At 37.8% G+C, this 14,372-nt stretch overlaps 1 protein-coding gene across 1 annotated transcript in view; it reads left to right on the top strand.

The window, feature by feature from the left end:
* Nucleotides 1–14,372, top strand: part of RBBP8 (RB binding protein 8, endonuclease) — a 63,607-nt gene that overhangs the window by 25,356 nt on the left and 23,879 nt on the right. The window contains exons 6-8 of the mRNA XM_004579604.3: nt 3,511–3,577; nt 11,992–12,167; nt 13,566–13,670. Coding sequence (XP_004579661.2) covers nt 3,511–3,577; nt 11,992–12,167; nt 13,566–13,670 — 348 coding nt within the window. The remainder of the gene's footprint in view (nt 1–3,510; nt 3,578–11,991; nt 12,168–13,565; nt 13,671–14,372) is intronic.

Below are 14,372 nucleotides of genomic sequence, written 5' to 3'. Positions count from 1 at the left end.
TCCAAGTTCCTGGCTTTGGATTGGCTCAGCTCTGGCTGTTGTCACCACTTGGGGAGTGAATCAGCCAATGGATGATCTCTTTCTGTCTTCTACTCCTCTCTGTAAATCTATCAAATAAAAATGATAATTTTTTTTAGATTTATCTATTTTTATTGCAAAGTGAGATATACAAAGAGGAGGAGAGACAGAGACGAAGATCTTCAATGTATTGATTCACTCCCCAGCGACCGCAATAGTTAGAGCTGAGCTGATCCGAAACCAAGAGCAGCTTCTGGGTCTCCCATGAGGGTGCAGGGTCCCAAGGCTTTGGGCCGTCCTCGACTGCCTCCCAGGCCAGAAGCAGGGAGCTGGATGGGAAGCAGGGCTGCTGGGATTAGAACTGGTGCCCATATGGGATCCCAGTGCAACCAAGGCGAGGACTTTAGCCGCTAGGCCACCACGCTGGGCCCAATAAATCTTTAAAAATATATAAATCTTTCCTATATGAAAACTACTAATCCAAAAGTAGATTCTTTTTGACAAGTTTTAAATAATTTTATGTTAATAACTAAGTCTCTTATTCAGTTTTCTTAAATGCAGTGTGAACCCCAGGGAGAAGCCCTACTTTGCTATCAGAAAAAGTAAAAAATTAAAATTTGAATTTATAAGGACCCTACTCTGATGGCATAGTGAGGGAAGACAGGGACCCCTGGCAGGGAGCCTTTCCTTAAGGCAAACATATATTTGCTTGGTATGGGGTGCCTCTTCTAGTATTACTGTGGAGCACTGCTCTAGTTTCTTTGTCTGTATTCAGCAGTGTGTGATCCATTGTGATAGCCTAGTGGCTAATCCTTACCCTATATCCGCCGGGATCCCATCTGGGCACTGATTTGTGTCTCAGTGGCCCTGCTTCTCATCAAGCTCCCTGCTTGTGCCCTTGAAAGCAATTGAAGACAGCCCAAAGCCTTGGGACCCTGCACCTGCGTGAGAGTCCCAGAAGAAGCTCCAGACTCCTGGCTTTGGATCAACTCAGCTCTGGCTGTTGCAGCCACTGAGCGAGTGAACCACCAGATGGAACATCTTTCTATCTCTCCTCTGCAAATCTGCCTTTCCAATAAAAATAAATCTTTAAAAAAGAAAAATTCTTAGGAATCCATTTTCATGATTTTAGTCTAAGAGCAATTGTTAGCTACCTTTTCTCTACCCAGTCAACAATTTCAGAGTGTCGTTGAAATTGATAAGAAATCCTGTTGGAGAATTTCATTTTTTCTTTAAGATTATCTGTTTTTATATTTTAATGTGTTTTTTTTGTGTGTGTGTTTTTGTTTGTTTGTTTGTTTTGCCAAGGTTTGAAAGGCAGACAGACAGGGTTTTCCATCTTCCAGGTGACTCACTATCAAAAGGCCTACAACAGCCATATCTGTGCAAGGTTGAAACCAGGAACTCCTAACGCCTTCTGGGTCTCCCATGGGGGTGGCAGGGACCAAGTACTTGGGGCATCATTTGCTGCCTCCCAGGTATGCATAAGCAAGCTACTGCAGAGTGACCAGTGCTTAGATGAGGCACTCAAGATGCAGATGTCCCAGGTGCAACGACTTGAGCTGCCACACCACAGTGTCCATTCCTAAGGGCCCAAGACTTTGCTAGTGGCACCTTTCCTGGCTTTTCAGTACAGTATAGACTGACTTTTCAAGTTGTTTTGTGATTTCATTTGAGTTTGGAAATGGAAAGTCAAGTGAACAACCTTAAACAAAAACCTGAAGTTATCCTTGATTTCTGACACCCTTCAAAGATGAATTGCCAAATACTACTGATTCTGCCTCTGCAGTAGATCTTTAAGTTTTATTTATTGATTTGAGAGTCTCACACACAGAGGTCTTTGATCTGTTTGTTCACTGCCCTGATGGCCATAATGGCAAACTGAGCCAGGCCGGAGCCTGTAGCAGTTTCTGATCTCCTATGTGGGTGGCAGGGTTCCAAGTCCTTGGGCCATCTTCAGTTGCTTTCCCAAGCTACTAGCAAGGAGCTAGAAGATGCAGTCTGTCTTCCTCTAATTTTCAACATAAAAAAGTGTCCTTCCAAATCAGTTGTTCTCTTTATGAATTCTTTCTTGATCGTCTCAAGCACCCAAAGTAACCGGTCTCATTTATACTTCTCTGGTGTTCTTGTCACTTTCATTGTACAATACATGTTTATGTAATTATCTGTTTCCCTTATTAGACTGTCCTTTCTTTTAGATCACTGTTCATACCTTTGTATATGTTAGATCTTCCTCAAAAGGTAGTTTAGGAACCTCACCTATTATATGTAGTCCAAAAATACTTGTTCATTCAACCAAAGACAATACGTTTACTTTTGTAAACCACTAAATAATTAACAGATTCTTGGAATATGGTTAACCTTTACTGGGGGAGGGTAATTGTGTCTGCTGTGACTTGACTTCTTGGATCTGTTTCTCCTACTGTAACACATACCTCACCAATGACATCATGTCAGCATCGCTAAGATTTTTGTGCTGGCACCAGTGGAAATTATAGCTACAAATTGGGTTTCTGCCCTGTAAATCAAAGGAGAATTTAATGCTGATCAATTAAAAGATATAGATATTACTTCAGTGAGTATATTTTTGATACTGTTGGTTGTAAATAAAACATGGAACATAACTAAGAAAGAAAAGATGGCTTACTAATTGTGCTTGTTTTAAAAATTATACTGGTATTCAGTGTTGCATTATTTTTATGACTGCATTTAAAGATGAATCTCATTAAAATATTTGAGAGTAGGCAATTGACTAAGCAGTTCAGATGCTTGTGTCCTATATATTGGAGTGCCAGGATTAAGATGCCTGTGTCCTGTATATTGGGGTGCCAGGAATCAGTAGCTAGCCCAGTTTCTGACTCCAGCTTCCTACTAATGTAGACCCCCGGGAAGCACTCATGAGAGTTGGAGTAGTTGAATCTTTGCCACTTTGCCACCCATGTAGGGGACTCGTGTTGAACTACTGGCTTCCAGGTGACCCAACAGTGGCTGTTAGGGCCTTTGGAGAGAACCAACAGTTGAGATTCCCTCTCCTCTCTCTGGGCGTGGTTCTATTTCTCTTTCTCCCCCTTTGTTCCTCCCACTTCCTCTCCAATAAGTAAATAAATTATTTGTATATATTAGTAGAACTTAATATAAACTATATAATTTATTAATAGAAATTAATAGTACTTAATGGCCACTTTGTAATGCTTCTTGCCTTCAGTATGAATAATTGTAATATACTCCCTAGAACATGAAGTGCTCTTCTTTTTCCCACAAGAATTACAGAAAATTATCAGTTAATCAGTTACATAGAACTGGAAAAATGTGAGTGATCACTGCTTAGTAACAAATTAGTTTTGCACAATAGTGTTAACCCTGAACAGCAGTATAACTTAGAATTAGAAATTCTAAAATCTTTAAAATGTTGACATATTTTATTATAAAAGACTGATGTAGGTATTATAGATATTAGTATATCTCATATGCCTTTTTCACATTGTTTTTAAGTGAATGAAAAGAATACTCTACAGGAAGAAAATAAAAAGCTTTCTGAACAGCTACAACAGAAAATTGAGTAAGTATTTTCCCTAAATTACAATGGAAGTTGTTTTCCCGAACTTTATTTCAGGTAGCTATCCAAATGGTGAAGCTATCTTAAGTTACAGAATTTAAGAATTATATAGTGCTTTATAATAAAAATAGATAACTATCTTTTTGTGTTTTGTGTATATTAAGAGTATATGTGCATTTTATATGTTAGTGTTTGTATAGTGTCAACATTTTAAAGCATCTTAATTTTTGTAATTCCTTTCTCATAGCAATTGTAATGTTGTAATTTCTTTATTATTATGTCTGTATCTTAAACATTTGAATATTGCTACCTACCTTCCAGTCCTGTCCCAGAAGCTTTATAAAAGCAAACTGAGTAATTCCTCTTTGAATTTCCAGACCTGTAAAACCTCTTCCTTCCTGTTTTCCTTTCTTTCCTTCTTGCACATCTATTAACAAGTAAAAATGGTAACTTTTACCACTGCTGTTCTGTTTTTTACTTCTAATCTCTGATTCCAGTTATTTTATTAGCCTTGCTTTACAAACAGAAAACTAAGCTTGCAAAGTCTTACTTCCATATGATATTGCAGCTAATAAGTAATTGAACTGTTATTTAGGCCCTTATCTTCTGATTAGATCTTCCTTTTTCCCCGTTATGCAATACAGTATCAAAAAATGCAATATTTTTCTGAATATGCTGCTGAATGCCAAGCAGAGCTAGGGCAATTTCTCAGTTTCCATTTACATAAAGTTTATGTAATGGATCTCAAAACTTAGTGTTCAGTGTGGTACTAGTAGTGTTACAAGATTTTTAAAGATTCGATTGCATTTGAGTTTTATATCTGCCAAAACTCTGGTAAACTATACAGATGCAACCTATTCTTCTGTTGAATTGCAGTAGTCTAAACATAGACACATCTCACCTTCTTAATCAGTGTATTTTTAGATATTGAATATTCAGTAGAATTGTGATACTGTTCTCATGTCATCAAATCTTTGACTACTGTGATAGCCAAGGGGAATTCTGAGGAGGGATGATAGATGATGAAAAGAAGCTGTGAGATCAGACTAAGGTTATAAAGCATTATAAATGAAAATGTCAACACTTCTCATTTCTTCATCTTCTGTAATGAAGAAAGGCTTGGATTCAGATTCACAATCTTTAATGTGTAATTCTAAAACTCAAAAAACTTTTTTTCTGAAATGTTATTCAAAACCTGACCTCTCCTCAACTGACAGAAAGCTGTTTATAATCTTCATCCCACTTCATGAGAGTATTCATGATTTACTTTGAAGGTGTCAGTGTGTTTGATTTCAGAGTGATGCCTCACCCCAGTTGAGGCCTTAGGTGATAATATTTATAAATTCCTTGTTGCCTTTCATTTTTTTAAAAAAAGTCTGACTTCTGAACCCCATCTACTTCCAGGATGTCAGATAAGTGATTGTTGGCCTACAATAATTTATATAATGTAAGGTTGAGGATATGTAGTCCATGGTGTATTATATGTCATAGTGAGCCATCGTGTTGCAAAACACAGGAACCTGTTAGCTTCATCTATTGGGTTTTGGTATCCATTCTTCAGCTTCTCCCTACCTCCTCCTCCAACCTTTCCTATTCTCTGGTGATCACTATCTTTAGTTCATATAATATGCATTATGTATGTATTTATATTTATATGTATATTGACTTCCACCTATGAGAACGTGTAATATTCATGATTTTTGTGGACAGTTACATTTAGCATAAAGATCTCCAGTTCCTTCCACTTTGCTGCATATGTCAGCATTTCAGTCTTTTTATGTAACACACTTACTGCACTCTTTTCCATTGGTGAATTTGCAGCTTATTTCTGTATCTTGGTTATTGTGATTAGTACTGCAGTAAATATGGGAGAACAGACATCTCATAAGCAATTTCATCTCCTTCAGATATTTTTATGTGTATAACATATATAGATGTAGTTATCTACACATGGGTATATTTATATATCTATCTATCCATATCCATCCAGAAGAAGAGTAGGTGGGCAGATCTATTTCTGGCTTTTAAGGAACCCCCGTTGTTCTCTGTAGTACCTGTACTAACTTAGTTTCCCGTCAACAGTGTATTGAAGGTTGTCCTTTTCTCTGCATCCTCACCAGCATTTGTTAGTTGTTCATTATCATTATTATTATTATTATTATTTTTAATAACCATTCTGGAGTCAGGTGATACTTATTGTGGTTTTGATTTGCATTTCTCTGACAACTAGTGGTTGACAACTAGTGGTTTTAGTGTTAAGAACACAGTAAACTAGATATAGTCTGACCAGTAGAGTAATGCTGCCCTGTTCTGCATCTCACTTTGGTAAGGTTTATGTGGAGCGTTTTTTCTGTTCTGTTCCATTTGATCAGATTTAGCCTGCTTTTCCAGGGGCTTTCACATGTTGATTGTTCCCCTGTTACATGTTTGGTTTACTTTTACTTTAAACTTTGTGAGATCCACAAATATTAGGAATATGCCATCAGTTCTTTCGATGAAGAGCAGTTTGAAACCTGGTTTAAAAACCTGACTGAGGATGGAGTCCTGAAGCATGTCACTACAGAATTCCTTATTTAATGATTACTTGTGTCAATTAGGAAGCTGTGTTTACTAATAGCCAGTTTAGATTTCTTTCTGTTGACAGTGGGAGGATATGAAGAGATGCCTTCCTCAGAGTCAGATACAAGTTCCAGCTTCCCACAGAACAACTGACCTAATGGCCCTGTTTGTTAAAATTAGCCTTATTTAAATTTTTCATATAATAGCTTATAAGTGGGGATCAAACAATCAGATTCACTAGCTTGTACACTTGGGAATCTTCCCTTTTGAAAAGTGGAGCATTTAGATGAACATAATGGTTATGACATTTCTTCATTAAGTTTACATTATATTTGACTGTAAATGTAAATTCTTCAGCATGAAGGAGAAAAACTGCTCAAAACTTTTTTCCCATTTTTTATTATCATTATCATTTTATGATGTAATTCATAGGCCCTGGGATTTCTCCTACCCCCTCTCCAAATCCCTTCCACCCCAGAGTTTCCTTATGTTATACAATAGTATAGTTCTTCATAAACAGTCATAAGTCCTTCATTGACGGCATGGACAATGGCAGAGAGTCCAGCATCCAATTGTCAAGATATAGTTAACAGTTTCATTGGGAGTCCATCTTTAATCTGGAAGTAGAGATGCATACTGCATTGTATGCTCACATCTGGATATGATAGTCTCCATTACACAGTTACCATAAATCCCATTAAATGAAAAACCACAAAACAAAATTAAAAACAGGAAGAAGAATAGAAATTTACAACACCATGAAGTTAAATACCATGCTACTGGATGACTAATGTATTGCACAAAAACAAAAACATCAAAATCTGTGAAATATAGTTTCCACTGAAATTTATTGGTGAGATGTGTATCCTGTGTGTAACAAATAGATGGGTTTTGTTTTTTAATCCAGTCTACTAATCTATGACACTTGATTGATGAGTATATGCCATTTACATTCAGGGTTAAAATGAATAGGTGTTACTTTGGTCCTGTCATTTTAGCAATGGGTTGTTCATTGATTTAGTCTTCTGCTATTTTACTGGGATGCTCTTCACATTTGCCTTTGGTTTTGATTGGTTCAAGAGAACATCTTTAAGTATTATTTGCAGGGCAGGTTTGGAAGAGGTGTGTTCTTTTAGCTTAACTTTACTGTGGACAACTTTTATTTCATTTTCAAAGACAAAGGAAAGCTTTACTGAGTACATTATTCTGGGCTGACAATTTTTTTTCTGTTTAGAATCTTGAATATGTTGCTCCATTCTCTTCTGGCCTGTAGAGTTTCCTGTGAGAGGTCAGTTGTGAGTCTGATTGTCATTCCTCTATAGTCATGTGTCGTGGTGAAGATCACTTTTGGTCAACCCTGCTGGGAGTTCTGTGTCTGTCCTGGATGTTGTTTCCTAATTCTTCCTCCAGATTAAGGAAAATTTCCTTTATTATTTCATTAAATTTTTAAACCAAACTTCTTTTTCTGCACCTTTTGGAACTCCAGTAACTCTTATATTTGGCCATTTAATAGTGTCTTTCAGTTCTTGAATACTTTTTTTGCTTGACCGAGCTCTGTTCCAGCTTTTTGATTATTTCCCCCATTGCTGAAGGAAATATCTTCCAATTCTGAGAATCTTTTTTCTGCCTCATTCATTCTATAAATGAAACTTTCCACTGAATATTTTTAATTTGCTCTATGTGTCCTTCATTTCCAATAATTCTGCTTGATTTTGTTTCAGTGTTGCTATTTCCTGTGTGACATACTCTTTAAATTCCTTGAGCTCCTGTATGTGCTTCTCATTATTGGTAACAAGTTTTATAATGAGTATCTCCATTTTCTCAACATATTTCTCAATTAACTCTGAGGTTGACAAGGGCTTTTTCTTCTTTGCAGGGGAGGCACCAGTAATATTCATTATGCCTCTGTCTCTTCTCTTGCTCTTGGTCATTGTGCTTCTGGTTATCAGATTCTTCTCCTTAGGGCAGTTTTCTAAGCTCTGTCATCCACAGGTCTACAATTCAATTTTACTTATTGCAGTTGGTACACGGATCTTCGTTTGCAGTCACTTGTGCCATTTTTTTCAGTGAGTTTCAGTCCTAGGCTCTTATGTTAGACTTCCGCCATGGCCTTCGTAGCCCCAGCTCCTGACTCACCACTCTCCACCTCCCGTGATCCTGTGCTGAGGCTGTACTGTTATCTGTACCTTTCTCCCACTTCTGGTTGGAGCAGTTCTCAGGATTAGGGAGATACCAGGTGTCCTATATAGCTAGGTTGGTGTTGTTGCTGATCTTGCCATTAGTACTGAGGGCCACACAGACCTATTTTGCTATTATTTTAATAGCCACACAGGCTGTTATTTTCCATCTAAGTCCAGTGCAGTGCACTGAGCTCAGTGAGTTTGCTCCCATTTTAATGCATGCACGGCTCACTGTTGCCCCTGCAGTCTCAAAGCCTTTGCCACCCTGTACAAAATGGCACTTAATATGCTACCATTGGAGTTCTTCATCTGCTGACCATTAAGTCTGGGGAGGTCTGGAGGCTATCTGGACCTATTTTGTGTGGAACCTATAGGATGCTACCTCATTGCAATGCACTGAGTCCAAAATGAGCTTGCTCCTAGCTTAGTGCATCCACAGTCTTGTCCCATAACCTTTGCCTCCCTGTACAAAATGGTGACCGATGCAGCTCTAGTGGTGTTCTGGGCTCTGAGTTCCATCCTGTTCCCACACAGCCAGTTTGGGATCTGCTGCTCTGTGTCTGCTCCTAGTTAAATTACACAGACCAGCAGTTTCGGCAGTTCTTTGTCTGGGTTCATCACCTCCTGAGCTCCTGCTGAACTCCCTTTCCCGCCAGTGAAGGTCAGTTTGCTGCCAGCTGACTGCTGCTGGGGTATCTGGTTACTGCAACAGCACACCGTTGTTTCCGCTGCTTTCCTGTATCCATCAGTCTACAGGTGCCCCTCTGCTGTTGGTCTGTCCTATTCTATTTTCTGGAATGTACCCTCTCAGCTTCACCCTGGCTAATGTTTCTCCATCTGTTTAATCATGTCCTTAGCCTATTCCGCCATCTTGGTTCCCTAAAAAACTTTATTTTATAAAGTTTTCTCATAAAGAAAACCCTGGATCCTATACATTTCTTAAAGAATGATTGAAACAGCTGTGATAGAAATTTAATGGGAATCCCACAAAATCAGTGAATAGCCAAAAGGCCATCAGAAAGAAAAATGAAAGATAAGATCAACTAGCATACACACTGGATTTAACCAAAAGCTGCAATCTGAAATCTTATGGCCTCTTTTCCCAATCCGAAAGCTAATGTTTTAAGGAATAAACTTGATTAAGGCATGGGGTTAACTTTCTTCCTCTTTTCTTTTATGACAAAGGAGGATAAAGCCAGCACTGTATACTTGGTTTGAGTTGGTTTGTGGATTTTTTTGTTGGTTGTTTGGTGAGTGGGTGATCCTAGTTACTTCTGGATTGATTCTATCAGGAATTGAGTTTCTTCTCATGACTCATAGTTCAGGTTGAATTTTTAACAACTACAAGCCAGGAGGCTGTGAAGTGATTAAAGCTAGGTCAGATAGATTTCATACTCCATTAATTTATAAGACTTTCTCATATGACTTCAGCTTACTCTGTTTTCCCAGAAGAAGAACAGAATTCCTGGAGGAGATTAAAAATTAAATATTAAATCTATTGCACAGAATGGTGAGCTATTGTAAATATTAATGTTTTGGTATTCAAATAAATTTTCAATGCTTTCACTACACAGAAAGCAAGTATGTGAGATAACAGGTTTATTAACCAACTCATTTATTTATTCCACTAAACAAATATCGAAACATCACATTGTATCCCCTACATATGTTGTTATTATTTGTCACTTAAAAAATAATCTAGAGACAGGTGCCAGGGCCTAGCAGACTAATTGCAGTCCTTGCTGCTTCACATCCAGTCCAGCTCCATGTTAATGTCCAAAGAAGGCAACAGAAGTAGGCCCCTGAACCCATGTGAGAGCCCAGAAGAGGAAGAAGCCCGTGGCTGCTGGCTTTGACCTTGCCCAGCACTGGTCATTGCAGCCATTTGGGGAGTGAACCAGTGGATTGATGATCTATCGTTCTCTCTTTGTAATTCTGCCTTTCAATTAAAAAAAATAAATCCTTAAAAAAATCTTTAAAATATTTGTTAATGATTGTTCTTAAATGCAGACTATGTTGTAGACCACAAGCTGTGTTATCTAGAAATTAAGCTTTGTGTTCTAATGTTAAATTATGACTCTTGCCATATTTTGTGAAATTCTTATCTAATTCTTTGATTTGAATTAGTATTACAAATTGATATTAGTATGAAAAGACAGGTTTGGTGGCCTAAACTCTAAATATCCTGACCAACTAGTAACACTTAGCTGCAAGTAAAGTCAGTGATAGTTTTACCTATGAAAGTCAATTAATCATCTCTTATTCAGTAACTACAGCTCAGTCCAAACTCAGTCATTCATCGAGTATTTATGTGCTCCCTACTTGTGGGCACTTTGATTCATCAGTGAATAAAGACCCTTGTCCTCCTTCAGCTTGCATTCTGACAGATAAACTAGACATACTCAATAAATTGTGTTTTGTGGTAGAAAGTAATAAATTTTATGGGTAAGGTGAATAGTACAGAGTAGCAGTGAGCAGAAGTCTGGGGGTATGGGAAGAGACTTGCAGTTTTAATCAGTTAAACTGAAACAAATTAGATGAGATAATTAACCATGTGGCCATGTGGAGATAAATATTCCCAGCTGATGGAGAAGCTTAGCAGAGCATGTTTAGTGAGTTTGAGGAACCCCAAGGAAGGGAGTGTGACTGCGCTGGAGTATGCTAGACAGGGGTCAGAAAGGGAACGGCAGTGACTTAGGGGATGATCAGTGCATGGCATGTCCCGTGCATCATTCAGGGGATTCAGGCTTGTGCTCCTAATTGAGTGAGGTGTGGCAAGAATTTTAACGATTTAATTACTATGACTTAAGCTTGAATAAAATTGTTACACCTGCTATGTGGAAAATAGACTATTTCAGGTTCTAACTAGGTGCAGGGGAAGTGTAGTTACTCATAGCTTCATGATCTACACCAAGGACAAAACATGGAGTAGTTAGCAAAATCTAACTGCCACTGTTTAAATCCTGCTACTCCTGTAGTAAGTGACTTAACCTCTCTTAATTTCCTCATTTCTAACACAAAAGTAGTAGTACCTCAAATTGTGATAATTAAACAAGTGCTTGCTTGGCAGTGTCGACACACCAGATCTTGGTAGTTATTTGTGTTATCTTACAATAATCCTTTTCCAAGTCTCATTGATTACACTATTACAATGTTTAACAATTATCCTTTAGATTCCATGTATAATTACCGAATGGTAAGTCAGACCACAAAGCTCTTCCCTCTACTCTCGTAGCTGCTATCCAATTGGCTATTCCATCTGTCCCAATCAGTCTTGCACACTGCTGTTAAAATTACCACATTCATGCTTAGTTTCTTCTCTCTTGGTGTCTAAACTGTATGTACTTACACACAGCTGCTTCCTGTAGTTCCAGTTGCCCTTCTCCAACCAGGTACAAGTTACTCAGACTGTGTGGCTCCTCTGCCCATCTCCATACCAGAGTATTTGTGATTTCCCCTCAGCTGCCATCAACTGTAACACTCTACTTCACTTTTCACAGTAATCTTCCCTGTTTGGTCCTGTTATTATATGCATACTAATCTAATCCTTAGATTTGACATGGAAGTACAAGGGATTATATCTCTTACAGTAGCATGATTGTGTCCTCCTGCATATTATATACTAGATGTTTTAAAAAACATTTGAGTCAGCTTTCTCTCAACTTCCTATTTTTGTAGGAATGAGCAACAGCATTCATCAGCTGAGCTTGAATATGAGGAATGTGTTATTCCAGATTCACCCATAACAGCCTTTTTGTTTCCTGGCATTAACCGACTACGAAAAAAAGAGAATTTGCATGTCCGATACACAGAACAGGCACATACTAAAGTGGAACACTCTGTGGGGACAAGTGGTAAGAGATTGTGCTTTATTTTAGTTATTTTATCTAAAGGAAGTATTTGTTTATTGTTAGCTTTTTTTATTCAGTCCAGTGGAAGGCAGATAGTCATTGTTCAGGTGACCCGTGTAACCCATGGTACAGCTAAGTATCTGCGCATTTGTGTGGACTTGTGGTGCTGATCTGAATGTGTAAACACTCAAGCATTTTATAGGTATAGTAAGTAGCTTTTCTTTTCTATTCTTTTCATTTAAAAACAAAAAGAAAAAAGAAAAGGAAGTAGATTCTGTGGTATCTGCACAGCCTTCGCCCGTTTTATATAGGTTTGTATCACCATCTAGTGGAAAACAAAAGAACTGTTAAAAAGCCTAGCTGTTGCTAGGAGCCGAATAGGAAAAATCACAGGTCTAGAATGAATATCAATTAGCCATAGCCTGCTGTCGGTCGGGGCACTACTTACTGCAGGTGATCATTTACATGGTTTAGCTCTTGTTTAAATTCATACATAAGAACAGCCAGAAAACTAGTCACAGCAAATATTTTTTACTAACCTGTCTTCTTTTGTATACAGTATAAATGCCTCTAGTTTATTTCCACATTGTATGAAAACAACATTTAACTACTTAAAAATTTAATTTGCTTTAACTTTGTTATCCTTTTATAGTTGACTTGTGAAATCTTGATTTGATGATAGTTTTTGGGCCTTGCAAATCATTTTAACATAAATCATTTTAACATAAATTATAAATAATTTAATTGCAAATTAGTCCTATTCTCTAACTGCTCAAATGCCCATAATAAATAAGGCTGGGGCAGGACAGAGCTGGAGCTGGGAAGTCAGTCCACGTTTCCACATGGGTGGCAGCAATCCAGATACTTGAGCCGTCACCTCCTGCCTCCGAGGGTGTACGTGAATGATGAATGGGAACTGAGAGGAGCTGGGACGGAGGCCCAACACTGATACGGAACGCAGGCATCCCCAGCAGTGTCCTTACTCGCACACCGAACACCTGCCTTTTACAGCGTCTTTCATTGTTATTTTCAACTCAAAAGCAAAGGTTTATTTTCTATTGGTCATTTTTTTCTTGAGTTGAATTCTTAAACAATGAAATAGCTGATGAAGAGTATTCAAGGTTTCCTTGCAGAAAATGAAGACTTTAAAGCCAAGATTGAGAAGATCCATGATGTGAAACTCATTTTAAATTACCTCTTATGTAGTAGCAAGTAAACTAAACTAAAACTAAAACTAAGGCACTAAAGTCTTAGAATGTGAAAATTGTGCTAATGAAATGTGGGTGCTTATAATGTGTTTAAAAATAGGTTTATGCTAGCTTCCCAAAATGAAATTGTAATTATATTTTTTATGATCCTTGCTTGTTTATTATGTAATCTTTCCCCTTTTTTTCTCCGTAGACTTAAGGAAAACTTCCAAGCCTTCAGCTCACCCACAACATAATCCTAATGGGAATGAAATCCTCGTTGCTGATTCTTGTGATCAAAGTCAGCCTCCAGTGGCTAGTAAGCAATATACTTAGATTACTTTGTGAGTTTGAAATGTGCAGTTATTGGTGGGCAAAAATGGCCAGTCTGCACTAGTTAGTGTTAAGACGTTTGCCATGTAATCTTATATATATATTACTATTTGCTTATTAGTCTGGTTGACTCCATTGTGGAAGTGACTAGTCAGCAGAAGTTTACTTTTGGGAATATTCTGTTTGAAATGCTGATTAGATATTCAGGTACAGAGTCTGAGTTGGTAGATGGATATAAGTTCAAGTTTAAGGAGAAGTTCAAAATGGAAAAACAAAGAAGTCATCATTGTAGATGAAGCTGATATCTAGGTGAGACTAGGTGAGATTGCTAAGCAAGGCATGTACATGGGGAGGAAAAGTTCAAGTACTGAGCCTTGGGGCGCTCTCTTCGTTCTCAGCACCTGCCTTCAAGGGAGGGATTTCTTTACAATGGAATATCATAGCATATTCTGCATATTTTTATGCTGAAGGAATCATCAAGTAAAGGGGGAAATTAGTGATTAGAGGGAGAGAGGGAACATCCTTGAAAAGATGTCAAGAGATAAAACCCCCAGCCCAGTTGGAAGCGTTGATGAAATTAATCACTCTTATTTATTTATTTCAATGGGGATTTAAAAAAAATTATTGACTTTATTTTTATTTAAAAGGCAGAGACACAAAGATGTAGAGATCTTCCCTAGATGGTTCA

The sequence above is a fragment of the Ochotona princeps genome, chromosome 18 (genome assembly GCF_030435755.1).
Source record: "Ochotona princeps isolate mOchPri1 chromosome 18, mOchPri1.hap1, whole genome shotgun sequence".
In the NCBI taxonomy this organism is placed as follows: domain Eukaryota; kingdom Metazoa; phylum Chordata; class Mammalia; order Lagomorpha; family Ochotonidae; genus Ochotona; species Ochotona princeps.
The sequence above is the reverse complement of the archived record's forward strand: the minus strand, read 5'-3'. Positions and strand labels throughout refer to the sequence as shown.